This window comes from Dendronephthya gigantea, unplaced genomic scaffold, assembly GCF_004324835.1.
Source record: "Dendronephthya gigantea isolate DGI-Jeju-01 unplaced genomic scaffold, DenGig_1.0 000000F, whole genome shotgun sequence".
Lineage (NCBI taxonomy): Eukaryota > Metazoa > Cnidaria > Anthozoa > Malacalcyonacea > Nephtheidae > Dendronephthya > Dendronephthya gigantea.
In genome coordinates this window covers 6473818-6493882 of record NW_021163010.1, presented here as the reverse complement: position 1 = coordinate 6493882, position 20065 = coordinate 6473818, and the positions used below count along the sequence as shown (strand labels likewise).

Below are 20065 nucleotides of genomic sequence, written 5' to 3'. Positions count from 1 at the left end.
ATGCGTCACAACAGTTCGACAGGAACAACAATTTGAGCGTTTTCACGCATAACATTCAATCCCTCTAAAAGGGCTGTTAAGATTGAAACAAAACTGTTGACAAGCAGGTTTGAGGAATACGTGCGGCGTAACAATTCTAATTCCTGTTTTTTTTTCAAACGGGAACAACTTGAGCGTTTTTACACGTGTAGAAAAATTGCGATGAAAGAATTTTTGCAATGACCATGCATTGCGTGCATACATTTGCGTAAAAGCTTCGACTTATCGACTAGTCATATAATTTCGGCCACGATTACAGCTACCTCAAAAAAGCTATCTTCTGCACAGCGCACACCTTTTAGAGCGCACGATTTAAGGTTAGTTAATGTTGTCACTATGGTTCCTACCTTGACCTTAGCTTTGCCATTTCGGACATATCTTCGAACAACGTCATCCAGGCCTGGTGGTTGCGGATATATAGTTCAGACGAAGAACGTCATCCAGAACACATATAGTAAGAAGGCGCATCTCTAAAAATATACCATCACTTCAGATACGATCAAAATTTCACTGAAGATGCGTTCACTTCGCATGAGATTGACGCAAAAAGCTCAAATCAAGTCGAAATCTAGATGCAAAAATTTTTGTGTTTGTTCGATGTCTAAAAAATATTGACCAGGAAGATATTTCTTCAAGTAAATAAAACGTTTCCGTTGGATTTGTCTCGGGTAAGGTTAGGCGTTGGACGAGAAAAATGCATAAATAGTGTTGGTGACTGCTAAAAATCCAAGCTATCGGTGGATTGTTGTTTTGTGATAATGTTGTTCAAAACAATCTCCGTTGGCTAAAATTTATTTACATATCCGGATAGGATGCGATGTGCGAGGGTACTTAGACCGTCATTTTACCTTATACATACGCATGACGTATATGCATGGTATATTCACCGGTGAATATTCGTTACCCATGGTTCGTCAAGTCATATTTGAAATTACTTAAATGTATGGCCTTTATATGATACTTACAAAAACAAAAATTCCATTCGTATGGCAGTAATACTCTAGCTGTTTCTATTAAAAAACGTCAAACAAATTTAGCGAAATGCATCGTGCACAAATTGCATGCACATATTAGCATATGTCCTGGTTGATCATTCGCTGTAGCTACATATTTGGTTCTGATTTTTGTCCAATACGATCAAGGGAGAAAAGTACAGCATGTGGCAGTGTGTAAATACAAGCAGCTTAAGTCTTCTTCCATATTTGGCTGCCTAATAACTTAATTAACTTTCTTGTGATGGAGGACGTATCACGGGTGGAAAGAATCCCTTTGTTTCGAGAACAGAATGACAGTTTCCGTTCTATTGGGGTCACCCGCTGAAGAACGTTATGTGGCAAGTTGCATCCTAAAATACTGACGGCTGTAGTTTTAAACCGATTCTGAGTAAAAGGTAAATGGATCTATTATAAACAGTTCAACAATTTCAAAATATAATAGTTGGGAGATGTGTAAACAATTTAGGTAATATGCCGTTAATGCTCGCGCAGTTTTAATATAACATTACACCCCATGGCATCTGGAAGATTCTAATTCCTCATTTCCTAAGTAGATTTATCTATTACACAATACCGACGGTATTCTTGATTTGGTACGCCATATTAACGTTTACGAATGTCCTGTTTGTTTGTTTAATTTTTATCGATAAAAACCGTGGCCACACGTGGCTTTCGAGATCATAATCACCTGTTACTAAATTCTGGCCATCTATTTAATGTAATTAAATCTGGCAATCTCCCTGACACTGACGAGTACGCGCGCCTAGACACCGCCTGCGCATTAGCTCAAAACGCTTTGGCTTAGACCATGCACACAGCACAAGAGCGCGATTTACGAGTGATATAATTTGAAGGGAGGCTAATCTGTGATCCATCTGCTCACCTCGCATATATAAGGTATGTCGAAATAGTCGAATTACCTCAAATACGTCTAGATATGTATAATTTCGATTCACAATTCTTCAGAATATACCTGATACTCGAATTCTAGAACCACAAAGCGCTAAGATGTGGCGAATGCGCAAATCTACGCAACAGATATAAATACATTCAAGCATTTCACAAGCTGTCATGGAATGCCCTTGATTAATTGGTCGACATTCATCGAGGACAATAACAAACAATTCCATTTTAAGCTTTTTATCTCTTTATATAGTCTAGGTTGTAGTTGTGTATATTCCATAATACCCCGGGTGACATACTCCATACTAGGTTATGCCATACGCGCGATTGTTTCCACGCTTTGCAACGGCTCAGCGGAGGTCGCAGGGTGAAACAATACGATCTATAGAGTCCTAATTTTCATTCTATCATTCATTTCTACCACTCGAACAATCATCGGGAAAAATGCAGCCAAATTCCGTCAATTTTTGAACATGGAACTAATTCGCGGACGCCGCTTTAACGGTGTGTGAACACTGAGGATCTGGTTTAGTTATCGCTTAGTTGCGAAAGTCGCAAACAGGCACAAGCGAGAGCCAACCAAGGGCATAAGGCAAAGATATTTGAAGGCAGGCACAAAGGTCAGTGTTGTTCCACATTCTTCTACATAAACACCAATAACCTTATACTTTATTCATCTGTTGTCCCAGCTGTAAATATTTCATTGTACCGGGTATATTGTACTACGCTATTGGTGAAACAGGCATCACTGTAAGTGCGTTCACATAAAATAATACATGGAAATCGGGTAGTGACAAGGCGCATTGCAATGTGTATAACTCGCTGTAATATTATCGTGTAGTAGACGTACGTATATAACCCTATCACACTTTAAATGAGACAAAAGCACGTTGTAAGGTATATTTATACATCGTGGCAAAGTGAATGTATCCAACTTGTACAGTGTGTAGCGTGTGTTGTGTGATGCCACAAAGCTTAACTCGGCACATGGTAAGAGTATATAACTGTAAAAGCCTTTATAGAAATCAAATTTCACCGACGTTGGCAATCAACTTGCGTTACAAAAGGAGAATTCTTATAAGCTAAACTGAGCATTAAAAGGAGTTCAATAAGCTAAACTAGGTATGTAACAAGGTCTACGTTTTGTGAAAATACCTTGCTTTGGTATTCAAAACCACTTCACTGACTATCCAGCGATGTTTGTATTCAATAATCAATTCGCGTTATAAAAGTATTTTTTAATAACGTTGATATTGTTTTCAAGTTTCAATCTACATAAATAGTTTTCGAAAATATTTCTACCCATGGCCACGGATAAACAATTTTATATAGCGAGCCTATTGCGATGTGGTTTTCCGTTTCGAATTTAAAACTAGACCTCAGATACTAATTAATTTATCGCTCCCACTAAATACACTGAAATATCAAATTTCATGTAGCGAGCAAACAATTCAAAGTGACCAAATATGATTAATTCGTTCGAAACACATAGATATGGCAAAATTCATTACCATGCAAGCACCAGATAGATCTGCACGGATCGAAATACGTATATATACTTAACCTAATGGTCTAACAAGAGCAGTAACATACGATTAGATCTATGCAAGAGGGTATTTGATGAGATTTTGGGTATATAGTTTGTAATATCAATTGGCGTGCGTGGTAAAATCGTTGTGTCAGATGGCATATCTCATTTTGCGCTTCTTCAGGGCGTCTTGCTCGGGGTAATAACCAAATTTAGCTCTAAATTTCTTATTTGCCGCCATGCAACAGTCGCAAAATCGGGCAAAGAGCGAGGTATCATCTAGGTAAAAATACGTTATGATAATGATGGCTTCGTGGGAAGCTTGCAAATGTCTGCAGATGGTAAACAATAACATGCGCCACGCAGCGAACTATTAATAACATTTAATTTTAAATTTAAGCACTTGAGAATGATAACTTGTTTGTATAACTAGTCTGGTCAGTCCACTTGGGAAAGAACTGCTGCTTGTTATCTTCGCCTGCAAGCAGTTGGCACGCATGCATTTGGCATTCATTCCCATCCATACAAGATTAACTCTATCCATAAATCCCTGTATCATTTTGTCTATGAATGTAAACGCTGGATTTCGTGTGATTGGCATCGCTAAATCTTTGCGAAATTTCGTCGCGACCTGCGTGTTTACTTGCTAGTTGGTTCTTGCTCACCGTCGGAGGTAATGGAACACACTTATAATCATATTAATCTAAAATGTTTTAGTTAGTTTGGAACACACTTATAATCATATTAATCTAAAATATTTTAGTTAGTTTGAGGCGAAAGTTTTAGTTTGCGTAAAATGAAAATTAACAGCACAATGAATGCATTGAAATTTGAAATGCCATAGTGCAGCTAACGACCAGTGTGATTTATAATGTGAGATATATCTGATCTACTGATAACTTATCCTTCGCACTCTCTCTCAACACGCCACACCCACCATACCATTTCTCGAATAAAAATATTTGTGGAGTGGGCCCTGTCCACATGATCCAGGGGAGAAATATGCTCGATATGGTAAATTTCTTCAATTTCCACTTTAAATTGACGGTGTTTGAAGCCGTTTTAGCATGAAAACGAAAATAATTACTCGCGAAAACGCTACTGTGTCTACATAGTCCAAGATTAACCGTAAAAGTAATATCCTGATATCCATTTAGGTTCGCCTAACTGTTTGCTTCTAACAATGCAGGGCGCGTAAATTTAATAAAAATTGCTAATAAATTTCGCATGTTCCGGATTTTTTTGAACCCAGATTCTATAGCTCACATTCATTTAAGCCATGCATTGCCAAACAAAACGCTTACTTACTTACGACTGAATATCACGTATAAAATATCGATATTTCGGACTATCTACTTTATTTTAGTTTCCAACGAAGCCTATAGGCATATCCTTATTCTATAATAGCTACAATTTCGAATAATTTAATGTGATACAAATCATACAATTTCATAAAATTAAATAGAAACCCAAAACAGGCAGTTGATTCAACTCCAGCCATGCATAGTTTTTACGTATTATCTATATAGTTTTGTTTTGTATTGTTACAACCCTTTTTGCGTTTGATTAAAACAAATTTCGGCGGAAATGCATGGGAGAGTCATAGTGCTGAAATGTCATACGCCACAGCTGTGATGACCACAACCGACATAAAATAAGATAACTTCCTTGTAAAGAAGTTATATTGGGCAAAATAGAGATCGTAGACATGGTTGAGAAATGTTTTCATAATATCACGCAAGCAATCTGATTGGCTTAGCGCGAGCGTTTTATGACGTAATACACTACGTTCCATCTTTTGAGTGCCCCCCCTCTTTTGGTCTCGGAACATAATAATACAAAACAAGTTACATTGTTCTAGAAATGAATTTGGCGTAAACAGAATTTTTCACAAACAGAAACTCAAGAATGTACGCATTTAGTCACTAAAAGAAAGATTATAGAGTCAATTGAACAACTGGTTGCATATTATAGGAGATGATAAGAGCAGCTTAAAAAATACCTTCGTTTTAATGAAAAACGTGACAAAATAAGGCAAAGCTGCGAAAATCTAATCTGTTTAATCTGTCTGCTATCATATAGACTATTTTGAATCTTTTCGAAAATTAATTGTGACATTTTCTTTCAAGAATTCAAAATGTGTCGCCCACTTGCCGGTTTTTTTCCGAGCGTGGCTGTTGTTGCCAAGCAGGGAAAACATTGTGATAAAACACTCGCTAAATACGAAATTATGTAATTCTTTTATATGTCTATTATTGACTAGGATTAATAAACTCAATTAAAATGTTATTCGTAAAATATCTTTGAGCTAGTTGCTAGTTGCTTAATGCCCGAGGAGATGTAGCTACGTTATATTTTTGGAATAATAACTATTTACAGTATTTCTTGAGCTGTTTATGGTAAGTTTGGTTATGTTTCCACATTTGGTAATATGTTTAAAAGTAATCGGATAATCAATGTTTACTGTACTTTCATTCATCATTACTTTATAATTAGTGTATTATATGCAGGAAAACTGGAATGCGAGTTCAAAGATAGCATAGTCCCATGGAGCATTAAGCTACTATGGTATAGTCATACAAAGTGTTTTGCTTACTCTTTTGTGTTTTGCGATCACGAAGTTAACGCAGATTGTAGATCTCATGACGATGCATGCATTCCAGAGATAGATTGCTTGGACTATGCATGGTTTATTGGCAGTCAGAAGTTCATAGTTTATCATAGTTTATAAGTGCAGATAATCCCTAACGACATACCGACCACATAATGTCTTTCCATTATCAATTTATCGACACAAAAAGTGGGTCCAGCAATTAGTAAAAAGCCCCAAGGTCTTTCACGGTTCCTGCTTTATCATAATCGTGACGCTGAGAAAAGATATCGGACACCTTTTGTCTTTGTTGTATTGTATAATGGTAATCGCCAACAATGGTATAGACTATAGTAATAAGTTAATAACCAGTACTGACACACAGCAAAGTGAATACCTGCCAAGCACTGTGATTTAGAGTATAAATTAGTAATTAATTCAACTGCTCAGATCATGAAATTTAATATCACTGAATGATTTCATCATGGCCATGGCCTATAGTTCTTCTCGCAAGATGCTTCTATAAAAGGTTGTGTACGCTTTGTTTGTAACACTATATTTCTTATTATATCATTTACTGTTTTTTGACACCATTTTGCAATAGATCCGCTTTGCTATTGAAGAATTGAAGTTTTTATGCTTGCAAAATTGGAAAATGTGAAATTTTGCAGTCTCCCATTGTAATGAATATAACGAACGCACAGAAGCGGTCTAAAGTGGGACGGCTGTTATATATGAGTTTATGCCAGTCAGCTTAAAAGGTACTTAGGGTTTGGCTGCGTTACGGTTTTTTGCTCTATGTGTTTACTAAAAATGGTTGACATTTTCCACGTTTGACAACCCAGCCTGAATCGATCGGAATTTTTATGAAGCATAACTTGCATAAATGTTTTATGTTGCCTTAGATTACTGACACATAAAAAACGTTATGAATTCGATTGGGTTTTTTACGAAAGATTTATGCGCTAATACAATCCCGAAAGATCTAAACGTCTGATCTGATCTTCTGCGTGAAAATCGTCAGTTAAATAACGCAATCACCAATTTGTAAAATGTTCATCCCTTCAACAGCTGTTGCTGGTTTTATATTTAGATCTTTAAGCGTCTATGCATGTTGCACGTAACGTTTATCTGTAGTCTATCGCGGCGCTCACAGAATTCACATGGTATATGGCTACAACGCATATGGCATATATAGTTTTAGGGACGTTTCCTTTTTATGACCTTAGTCCCAATATGTGTAGCTACATAAAAAATGCATGACCGTTATATGGTCAAATTGCCAACTAAGGATCAAATAACTATGGCCTTCTCCGCGTTCTTTCATTGTTATAACAGTCTACTAAAAGATTAAGATTGATAACATCCGTTGACATTTTTGTAACTTTTTTTGATCAAGCTTATTGTTGGCATTTAGATAGATGAACATATTTTAGACATGGATTAACATTTTTAGATATTCACCTTGCAATTCTGCGATTAACAATGAATTAATGAACATGTTTTTTTATAAATGACGAAGAAATCACAGTGTTCCATCAAAGGTAATTTGCTTAGGAATCACGCCAAGCGTACTTTTGTGGTAAAAAGAAACTTCCAATGCAGAACTTTCCGATAGGCCTTCGGACAGAAAGCACTCGATACACGCTAGTAAGTCCAGTGAACACCGGAAAGGTGTTATACTCATGCATGGTATAATCATGCAAACGATTGGGTGAAGCCAAGATGGCTACATATATATAGTGTGCGGATGAACTCGCTAGAATCGATACATTGAAACCTGATGCTATCAAAAATCAATACAACTGGAATTATCCTTATTGACGTATTCAAGGATGGCAGCTAGGATACATTGTTCTAGTTATCTCAGCGTTCTCTCACTCCATACTGCAAACTGTATACCGTATAGGATATTATTCCTTGGTAGAATTAATCCAATTTTATTATTATCGTTATGCTTATCGTTTAATCTTCCTAGCATGCTATTCACAGCGAGAAATTTTTTTACCTTGCCAAATAAAACCAAGGTCTTCATACCTAATATATACTCCATTCGCATTCCGCAAATTGTTGGTTGACAAATGTTGTTTTTATTTCTACTCATGAAAACAGCGTGTGTCTGGGATTACCCAGGGATTGAAATAAAAATAACCACAGAGGGATTATGTATACAAATTATAGAAAAGTAAAAATTTGTTGTGATCATTTAGAGATCTTTGAAGGACCTTTTGTTAGGCCCATCTGAAGACGACAGTATATATATATTTCTTATTAATATTTCGAAATCATTCGTTATCGGTAAAGCCTTATACTCAAATCATCATTTACGTCAAAAAAGACGATGGGATTAAATTGAATTCCCACGAGTATAGTGCATTGATCGTACCCACAATAAGACTCCACGTTTACATTCATCGGTTTTCCTCCATATATACATGTCAGCGTGGCCTGAAATTTTTAATAATGAAGTTGCAAGGTAAAGCAGGCTTGAAAAGGCTTGAAATATAACATGTAAGTCAAGGATTTTCTACGCAATCTGGAATTTTAATCATTTGCCAAGGTGAAAGGTGCCTGATATACCTTGCCACCATGAACATACCCATAATGGGATAATCGCCTTCCCACACAGACAAGCAAAAGCGAAACGTGGCAAATGTCTCGCAGCACAAAAAAGGAGTATTATTGGCAATGCCAAAGGCATAGAGTAAGCTTATTGAGCACCCATCCTTATACGGAAGATATTGACTCTGCGTAATCAACAAATGTATAACGTAACGCATGTTGAAGAGGTACAGTTCACTGCGTTCATCCACATATGGTGCATGTAAAGCATGAGCGTCGACCTTTCTATGCTTTTTTTTTCAACTATTTTTAGCGCAGCTATATACGCATATATAGTTAAAGCTAACTATAGCTATCTTTTAATATAGAGTTGAATTTTACTGGTCCACCTGTTTAAAAAAAGATTGTGACAGAAATATACTTACTAATTCCAGAAACAGTCTCAGAGATATGTAATGAAATATGAAACCCGTGCATGTATATACCATATTTCCAAGTCCACTATAGATTATAGAATCGTGCAACGTTTCGTACAATGATATGCGTATATATCGAATAAATTACATGAATAAAAACATTACGTCTATATGGCGCCAAATACGAACATCAGCGACTGGTTCGGTGTCCGGTTGTAGCGTCTTCTAAAGCCGGTTTTCTACTAGCGATATTTTTCGCGCGAATCGACATTTTACTTTTGTTCCAGAGCTCTCAACTGCAACCATCTGGAACAAATTGCTCAAATACAAAGGAATAAAGTCGCTTCGCGCGAAAAATATCGCTAGTGGAAAACCGGCATTATTCGTTCTCGCCTGCGCGCATTTAAAAACCACAGAGAGTCGCTGGTATCATTTAAAGTACTTATACTTTAAGATGATTTCCAGTCGGTAATGTAAACAAACACACTGTTTACATTTTTGAATTTTATATATTTTTTTAAAATATGACAAAATTTCAAATTGGTTCACCATCGCTCTAAAGGAAAATATAAATTATAGTACTTATATCAGTACTTATACTTTATATATTTTAAAATGAGAGAATCTATTGAATCTATAAACATCAAACTATCGCCCAAGAGGGTAAGCCACTCAATAGTACGTGGCGTGCTCTTTTCAATGTCAATCACGACTAACGTGTAAACGTGACGTGTAAATGTGTATTTAGGTAATTCCACCACAGAGGAGAGATTGATATATATCCTCTCCATGGAGTGATTGATCCATATCTCCTCTGTGATTGCACTGATGAAGGCCCGGGTTAACAGACCGAAAGCTTTGCAGTATTAAATATACTTAAGTGGTGTACCTACAAGCTAAGTTACTTATTGACTGTCACCATGCAAACATACAAGAATATTATATAAGTATTAGGTTATAAAGTATTAAATTATAAAATATTAGGTTAGCTATACAGATATATTTGTGGGTCAGGCATATAGCTATTTGCCTTTACGAAATATCTGCTATCGCAGTCTGCTGCTATACCGACCGTCTATGGAGCGATCCCAAGGCGCCCACTGCATGGTTCACGTCATTAGGGCCGGCGTTGTTCCTTCTTTACGATTCTACTTACTTACAGGATTAAAAATTTGGCTGTGCAGTTTTCATTATTTTGAAATTCGCCGATGTACAAAATAAATAAAATAATAATAATAATAATATAATAATAATAAAGCATTTATTTTAACACGATAAGTTTACAGCGTAGCTGATGTGGTCGTAATTGTAGGTTCACTGAACGATATGTATATAAGCACAAATACACTGCACATATGTTCAGTATATTTTCTATGCTTTGAAACTGACAAACCTGGAGAAAGCCGGGTGATATATTCTCTCTATGCATTTGCAATAGCAAATTTTCTTTAGCAAATTTTCTATTACCTGAAGAGTTAGCATTCGCAAAAGAATTTCCCTGCATGATGACATGTAAAGAATTGCCCCGCGTTGACATGTATAATGAATGTCCCTGGGCAAACTATATTTGTCACATGAAATTTGTCATCTAAGATTTGCTCTTGGAGACGGGGCCTAAATATGGCTCTTCCCCAGCCGTCTATGGAACCTAATCAGCAGTATTTTTTTATTAGAAGAATACTTTGAGATAAGTAAAATCGGTTGTATTTATTAGAAGAATATTTTGACATCAGTATTTTGTCATCAGTGGTTTTGTGAAGGGTAAGATTTATTGCACTCAAATATACTGTATATAGTCAATAAATCTCACGTTTCATATGAATTATCAATAAATCTCACTCAAACACTGACGACAAAATATACTTACGTCATCTCAAAATATTCTTCTAATAAAAAAATGCTACTCGATAAAAAATACTGCTACTTAAATACCATATACAACTGGGGACGAGTCAGGGCCTAAATATGGCAAGGCAACATAGCTAAGAAAGGAAGTGGTGTTCTCCGCCAATTACTTGGTACCTTTAATTTTCACTACAACGGCTCTTTCTTTGTGTTTGCAGGGATAAAAATATAAGAAAGAAAATGAAGACGAGAATTGGATTACTGACAGCAGGTAATTTCCGAATGGAATTTGCTAAAAATAAAACGATAACTTGCTTAGCAGCAATATATTTAAGTATTTTGCATGCAAGTGACTGCATGGCGAAACCAGTCAGCCAACTTTTTATCACCATTGCGCAACGCTATAAAGTGCAGTGGGCCCAGACAACGTGCCATTTATAGATCTTTAGTGAATAGGGGAGATCCAATTATTCTAGTAATTCTTATATATATAGCTATATCTTTCAAGTCAATCAAGGACATAATGGTTCTAAAGCGTGTAGAGAGTTTCCGGCCTCGCCTCATGTCACCTTCATTCCACTTAGTCACACCAATAGGCATAGTGACGATCGACGTAAATTTGTTTGTGATCCAAAGTTAAAATTATAGGGGCTGTGGCGGAAGAGAATAAAAGCTACTGGAATATATTTTCTCGCCCATCCTTTCTCATGCATATGCCTTTTAACCGCAATATACTGCGCGGCTTATAACATTGCGTGTATAATTGTATAATCGTGTATTAGGCACCCTTCCAAAGTGTTGTTCTCCGGTGTATGAATAACTGCATGCTATGATTTTTTAAGAACTGTTTTAAAGGCAATGCTATCTGTAGTCATGAATTAATGAAATCAACAACATGCTAAAAATTTCAGTATGCGCTATTTTTTAATAGCATTTCTTATTTTATGCAATCTGGGGCCAGTTGTATAAAAAGCTAGTTAACTTTTACGTTTCAACTGTATTTAGTGACAGGATTGGACAATCAGAGTCGTGTATTTCTGAGGTAACTAGGATTATGCAAAATGTAGTGAAAGAATTTTATACAACCGGCTACAGTAGTGTAAAACAACGCATTCCTCATTTTACGCCTTCGAGCGTATGAAACTACCCAACGGCAACTATTTATCATTTTAAGTGTACATTTACACCTAAATGATAAGTGATTCTGAAGAGTTTCCCTTTGTAATATATTGTTTTGAATAATTAGGAAAATTGAAAGTACCCTAAAACTATTTGGGTACAATTGCTATGTTCATCATAAGAAAGGCTAATTGTCGCTGCGTATCAGATAATTCGTGTCAGTATGGTTTTGTACAGATATGCTGTATAGTTTGACAAATCATTATATCCCATTGACGCAAGCCTTATTTAAACCGCAATCGTTTCCGGTCAATTCATGTGTACTGGACAGTAGATCACGCATGCATTTGCTACGACTGATTTAAGCCAATGACGGCAATGTTGAATGGTCCCATGCAGTTAAATCCAACTTACTGTTGTCGAAAATTAAGTCGAAAGATGTGCTATTTAACAATTAGACAACGAGTCCAAGTTGTCTATGAAGGCGAAGCCTGAGTTGACTATTCGCTCAAATATAGACAACGAAGGTGAGTTGTCTAATTGTTTTAGTATACACCCTGTACCTAGATATATTGATTTCGAGAAAATAATCGATACACCGCAATTACACCGGGAAATAATTTAATTGATTCAATTTTATACGGTCGCGCGAATGAATTTTTCCCAAACGTTCACTATCACGAATAGACAATGGTTGAGTAGCCAATCAGAATGTAGGATTTGTAATAGACCATAGTCGGATGTATACTAAACGTTGATAGTTGTTCGGTGGAAAGGAAAACTATATGTCTATATATATATAAATTCTGAGCATTCAAAATAAAGGAACCATTTGCTTTATCATGCCGTGTGAAGGGATGCTAAATCTATGGATTACGAAATTTTGGGAACTCTTTTTCCGAAAAATATATGTGCTTCTTACCCGTCATGAAAAACAAAGACGTTTAGCCAGCTCAATTGTCAAGAATTTGACACATGCATAAATCGGATCTCATTTGAAATGTTCTGCTTAAAATCGCGTTAGTGAACTTAGTATAGGACGCGTTTTTAATTCTCAGAAGCGTTGTCTCCTTCATGAATATTAAAAATTGAAGAAGAATCATTGCAGAAACATCATTTGCTGCATATGCATGACCACCGCTACAGTTATCCTATTAAGACATATATACGTCGTTTTTTATTGATGGTTAGCTCGAGTGTGCTTATCTATGGCGCCAATGGGAAAAAGCACTTAAAACTTACCCTCCGGAAAAAGGTATCAAGTGCATGCATACCTCGTATTGACAGATAATATGCTTTTAAGTTATATTCCAAAAGAGTGGGGTGAAGAGGCTCATAACCAAATCTAATTAGGGATAGTTAACAATCTCAATTATATCCCATGCCTCATACTCCACTGTATACGTTTGAAAAACTTTACACCATAAAAACTGAATGGTCGAAATGAGGGCCAACAAAAAAAGTTGCAACCATCTGGATTGTTGGCGTTATTATACTATACTACAAATTTTTAAAAATTATTCCGCAGACACAATTTCTCCTCCCAGAGCGAACTGTGATAGTGTTTGATGGTTTATATAAGAACGAATTTATAACGGGACTTGAAATAATTCATGATGAACTTGAAGTGAATCGTTTTTTGAGCAACGTAAGCCTGGTTTCCATTTGTCGTCACTGCATGTTGTGAACAAGTCATGAAAATGGCCCATTTGAAGGCGTCTTAAGAATGCATGGCAAGTGGCAACGCTGTCATGGGGCCACAAGTTATGCATACCTATAAATGTCTCGCGTGTGGTGTTTCTTTGTTTTGTAAGCACGTCGAATAAGGATGCAATTAAATCTCAATTTCAAAAGAATATTTCCTCAAATCTGCGAGAGAATTATTTTACTCAGATGTGAGCTGTTATAATTTAGTTTGACTATTCCTAAATTCGCCACTGTCTTGGATCAAACTAAGGAAAGAAATTTTTACACCTTTCTGTAAACTCTTCAGATTGTTAAAACAACTAATTTGGACTATTTTTTTGTTGTTTTAACTGATAAAAATTAGTCCAATAAATGAATCTGAAGTAATCATTTGAAATTGTTACTGCCGTTTTAGAGCTTGTATTATTTTTTTCCTGGTATTGATAAGCGGGTTCACTCTGTGTTTGTTTTTTTTTAGTTTTTTTTTACTTTTCAGTTCAAAAAGCAAACATGCATTGCGATTAAAGTTTTATTAAACAATGAAATCATATGTTCATGTAGAACAACATAGGAAGAATATAAATTCTCATGCATATATTGGCTGTGACTACGGATGTGTGCACGATATATAGTTTGTTTTTGCCAACATACAATTTTTTCCTAAAAACTTGGAGGGTTTTTCGGGCGTGTATATATAGGCGTATATGCGTAAAAAACGCGACGGTGAAAATTAATCTTAAGCCTCTGCTTTCTTGTCCTGTCTCACTTTCAACGCGTCAAACCTCATTGCAGTTTGGAGCCAACGATAGAAATATGATTTTTTTGTAAAATTTTCCTATCCCTTTTATGGTCAAATGTCGATAATTTTTCGCACTAAATGTGAAGATGAATTTACGTTTTGTACGCTTGCTCGACTGCTTGAGCATATTTAAAAAATATGAATATGAAATGTTTAGCGCACTTTAGTGCCGGAAATCTGTTAAAGTGCGTTCGTTTAAACATGCATGTGTAGGCTAATCGTATGTCTGACTATACGTGTATAATAAACCTTCGATAACGCCCTAGCAGTGTGGGGAATGAGAAGATTAGGGGTTTAGCTGCGGTTAGATTGCACTATTCAACAATCACGTATAGCGGACTATTGGGGTCAAATGATATATATATGGCCAATACATTTGTCAATTACCATGATTATATCGATACGCTTATGCTAAAATCATCGCCGTAGGTGTTGTTATCAAAGTTGGGTGGGGTAAATGCTTGAGAGTCGTTTCGTAAACAGAAATGAATGCAGACCTAATATAAATATGATCACCATCCTTTTTTTGTTAATTAAAATGAATCACAACCCCATGAGTCTAAACGTAGGTGATACAGCATGATGACAAACATATAAAGCCTCCTTTGTCCATTTTAATGTCAGCATATTCTTTCCCCCCTAGGAAAAGGCACGACCTAATGCGTCATTGCGGAGGTGCAGCGAGTGCACTCCGAAATTACTGTAAGGTCCTGAGTCAGATCACAGTTAATAGAAATGTGACAGATGTAGGCACACGTTATACCTTGGGAGAGAGTTTTAAATTTAAACACGGGTCGCTGGCAAAAAGCCCGCTCATCCGGCTAAATTTTTTTATACAAATATTCGTGCAATGTGTAAGTTACGTAAACACTTGGAATTAGGCATTAAGGAAAAAAGGATATTGAAAAATACCACAGTGTATGCCATTAACCAGAAATGACGAGTTTTTTATTCAACATAATTCTGTTTATTTCAAGAGCAAACAATGATAGAAGATTAAAAGCTATCGCCAGGGCATACCGAAGGGGGTGATGCATGAGGGTGATTGGTAATGGTGGGGAGGAGCAGTTAAATCCCCTTATTTGATTACCCGTGGTGAGGGTGACTATCCTAAAAGCTAGTATGGGAAAGCTTTGAGCCTATTCGGACACAAATAAACTACTGTTTAAACGGTTCGGGTTTCGAAATACTCGGTACGGCCCTTTAGTCATTCGCGTTTATCCTATATAGCCCTGACACTTTATACCGTATCTATAATAAATATTTGTAAAGCCTAATTGTCAGCCGCCGATATATATATATATTCAAGCATATTTCGGCTGTTCAGATTATGATGTAGGAACTATTCCGTCGCCAATAATAATTTTAGCAATAACAGAAATAATTTCTGCGTTAACCGCACGTTCGAAAGGACTTATGATCTAGTATAAATGGTGTTTTTATTGTTTGGGTACTTCATGATAAGTAGCGTGGTCAAGTTAATTACGGTTGTATAATTAATTGGTGGGTATATTTCTTTCGCGGTTTCTTCCCCAATCCGTTTTATTCGGGCATGTAATCGGTTGGATAACAGAACTTGGTTACCTTCGTATACCTATATTTTCTATTTCATAACCTAAAGAGCGAACAGCAAAACATATGTTGAAACATACCAAATATATATATATCACATTAAAATCATTGCGACCACATACAAATGTTATATAATTTTTATTGTAACAAAAATTGTAGCTATACAATTAATTACAACTATATACGACAGAATTCTGATCAACTCATTTCCGAATGTTTAATGTTTCTAAATTCAGAAACTCGTCATTTCAAAGCAATTTTACAGTTATGTAGCGCGTTGCATTTTTTTTGGAAATCTGTTGGTTCGTCAATGCCAAGTGCGTGCTTATGCTATGTAAATTGCCCAAATACCTGGACTGAAATTCAAGCCAGAAATCCGAATTTTTGAAGATAGCTTATTCGTTCATCTTAGAACTATACTTATATGACCAGAGATCGTGTGTCAACGTCTGACCCTTGTGTCATAAACAATTAGATTCTATAATCGCCGCTCTCATGCAATTTAAATACGGCGAACTGCGCAGGACGCAAAAATTTAGGGGACACGATTTAAGACATCGAATAACTCCGTGTCGTTGTCAAAGTGATAAAGAAAAACGACTTGGAATGAAACAGTCCCATGCGGAACAGAATTAGAATAACGCTAGCCTAAGACCACTCGACTACCGGCTCATTGCAGAACTGTGGAAAGTTTAAGACCACAAATGTTGCCTCAAATGGAAAGTAGATAAAGATTAGTAACGCATTCTGGAAGATCTCAAAATATACTTCGAAATATTGCGATTGGGTTGCGGCAAATTTGGGTTGTCGGCTTGTCGCTTGTACAAAACATCACCAGTTCATGTGCGAACATTATCGTTACTTTCATAACGTCACGTCGTCGTATATTCCCATAACATGAAAAGATGATGTCTGAAAAAAAAAAGCATCTGTAATTTTTAAACCCCCCTAACAAGGAAGGCCTTAATGTGTTCATTTATATATAGCGACCACATGAACGTGTTATTGTGAAATCGTCCTTTGACTTTCTCTTCATTTCACACGTCAACGTCAAGAGTAAATAAACGCAATGTTTCGATGAAGTCATACAAACGCCCAAATTTCATGACAATCCTAATAAAGGGTTGCGATGCAATGCATATAGTGATGTAGTCGTGAGTTAGAAACAATTGCCAGATACGAACTGTCGGCAATTCGCTTTGTCGTCTAACCATACGAACCGCGAATTCTTCCTATAATATTCATACCTTTAATGGCATATGTTAGCTCATTGCATTTTTTTTATCGCTTTGCATTCCTGCTGCGACCGGAAAATGCTCTCAATTATTAAAATAAACGCCCCTATTCTAGACCGTGAGCTATGTACGTTGGCTAACAATCTGTGTTGATATAAAAAACCACACGCATCCGTCCGAATTGAATCATCCTGAAATCATATAGCACTGACACACACGTATATAAACACGGTAAAAATACACGACCAGAGAGTCAGACATAAAGCTTCGACATCTACTTCAACTGGCGATAGTTTTAAGCAAACATATTTAACTCTCGAAACGAGAGACGTTTTGACATTAATCTAATCAAGATGAATAAATGCTTCTCGTATTCTTTGCTATTGTTAGTATTGCTCTGCTGGTTGTCGGTGAGCACGTTTGCGAAAAACACGACGAGTAATCATACAGAACCGGAGGAGGAACATCACTCGTCCACAGAAGAACTTCTCGAAGGTTTTTATGAGAAATATTTCGATAAAGATGGCAATATGCCGGTGTCGCAGTTGTGTAATTTCACCACAAAGTTGGGTGAATGCAGCGCCAAGGCAGCTGATGACGGCCATGGTCACGGCCATGGCAATGAGAAAACTCAAGAGAAACTAGTCGATAATACGAAGGAGAATGGAGAGGAACACCACGAAGATGAAAAAGATCATGACGAGAAGGGGGGCAAAGAGGAAGGCCACGACGAGGAGGAAGGCCACGACGAGGAGGAGGGCCACGACGACGAGGAGGAGGGCCACGACGACGAGGAGGGCCACGAAGAAGGAAAGGTGAGAATGCTCATTTTATAACTGAAATCCATTCACTACTTGAATTTCTACCTGAAACCCTTCAACTGCTCGGATTTTCCTTGATCCGAACAAGCTTAAGTTTGAAGGTTGCCAAAATGCATCAATTCATCATGTTACTGCTGTGTTGTGATTGATTATTCAACTCACGAAACTTGTGTACATGTCATGTAAAAATGTTTACAAGTAAAAGATTAAGGTCCCGATTACCCTATACCGGATCTGCTCTGAACGACACTTCCTTTATGGTTATATATTGGTTATTTTTATGACATATATTTAGTTCATTTTTTCAATCTGTGGTATTGAAAATCCTCACAGCTTTTTAATCACCTGCAAACTACATCCGCGCCAATAGCAATCTGGTATAGTGTAATAATTGGAGCCTACCTTAATGGCATGCGCAACCCTAGATGTGTCTAGTAATGTTCTGTTTATCGACACAAACTTCAATCTTCCTAACAAAAATCCCTTGTCTTACACAGTATTTTTGAGACAGCTCATCGAAAGCAGTCTATTCTTTAGAATAAATACGGTGACTTGATGTGAAATACGATATCCCACTACCGCCACGTCATTTCCTCCTAGACGTTGTGGGTCATATTATGGATAATTAAGTCCTACTACGTTCCAACGGTGCTAGCGCTGAAGAACCTGTTTTTATGAATCATTGAAAAGGGGAAATATTTCGTACATTTGTAACTTTGCTCATATGTTTATTAGGGAATTCCCCACTCCCAGATCCCTGAATGGAAATTGATCGAACCTGCACTCAATGAAAAATTTGATACTCCAGGTCGGCCTCCCTATCCCTGAATTTTGCATTTGAATTTTATTGCCGAACTTCTATGTCGCCAAAATGAAAAGCGTTATGGGGAAACTGGAAAACCTTAGCAGGTTTCTTTTCATAACTAAGCACTTTAACCGGCTGAATGGATTGAGGGCATTTTCTCGTGAAATATGCAGTTTTTTGTTTTATATGCATCTTAAGTGCATTTGTCCATCCTTTTAGTGCGTGGGAGTCTACAATGTTTTGAAGGACAATAATTACAACGAAACAAGTAGCATAAGTAAAGATGTATTTAGCAAGCTCTGCCCAGCTTTGTACGCGTTATTTGTCGAAGAAATCAATAAGTATTCTCCTGAAGAAGCTGAGGAGGCCGAGCATCATAAGTTATCCCAGGGTGAAGGTGAGACTATGTTTTACATATTGTTCGAAATTAGTCAAAAGTTTATTTTTCAAAATGTTTATCGAGTTTAAAGAGTCTCCATTGTTCCGTACAAAAGCAAACTCGTTTACGTAATTTCTTAAAAAAAAAGTTACGAAAAAACCACACGTGCAAGAGGTTTAAGTTAATGAGATAACGTGCCTGATAACGTACATTAAATTAACAAACTGATTCATGTGATAATCAAGTAGATGTTTTTAAACCATGACAAGATTAGATTTATCAGATACGAATGACACGCAACGATCTTCGGTGGTGAGAGATTCTAAGAGTATCACTTCTCTTTAAAAAAATCCAACCTCGATACCCTTAAAAACACGAACAACACAACAATTTACTGAAAATCATTCACATATGAAGTTAAGTCACATATTTTAAATCTTAAATTACGAGAGGTTCGCATTCCTTTTGAATCACAACACCATTGTAGTCAATTGATTTGATTTTTTGATATCTTAAAGGATTCTAACGTAGGATTCTAGCACTACTCGAAAGTATTTTGAAATTTTATTACTTATTGTATTTTATAGTATGGGGTTATGCAACAGTTGCTATCACAATAATCAGTTTGAGCTCATTGCTTGTTATCGCGGTCATACCTCTGTTGGGCAAATCATTCTACAACAAAATTATGTCCTTCTTGGTTGCTCTTGCCATTGGGTGTTTGGCTGGCGACGCCCTTCTACATCTTATACCTCATGTAAGTGTGTGTAA

General features: G+C 36.6%; 1 protein-coding gene across 6 annotated transcripts in view; it reads left to right on the top strand.

Moving 5' to 3' along the window:
• LOC114532247 (zinc transporter ZIP10-like) overlaps positions 1-20065 on the top strand; it is a 40511-nt gene that overhangs the window by 16565 nt on the left and 3881 nt on the right. For 2 of the 6 annotated variants that reach the window (XM_028553994.1, XM_028553919.1), the window contains exons 3-6: positions 11097-11149; positions 17680-18104; positions 19135-19312; positions 19882-20051. In XM_028553994.1, the coding sequence (XP_028409795.1) occupies positions 11119-11149; positions 17680-18104; positions 19135-19312; positions 19882-20051 (804 nt within the window). In that variant the 5' untranslated portion in view covers positions 11097-11118. The other 4 variants (XM_028554070.1, XM_028553842.1, XM_028553772.1 and 1 more) reach the window with 4 other exon arrangements.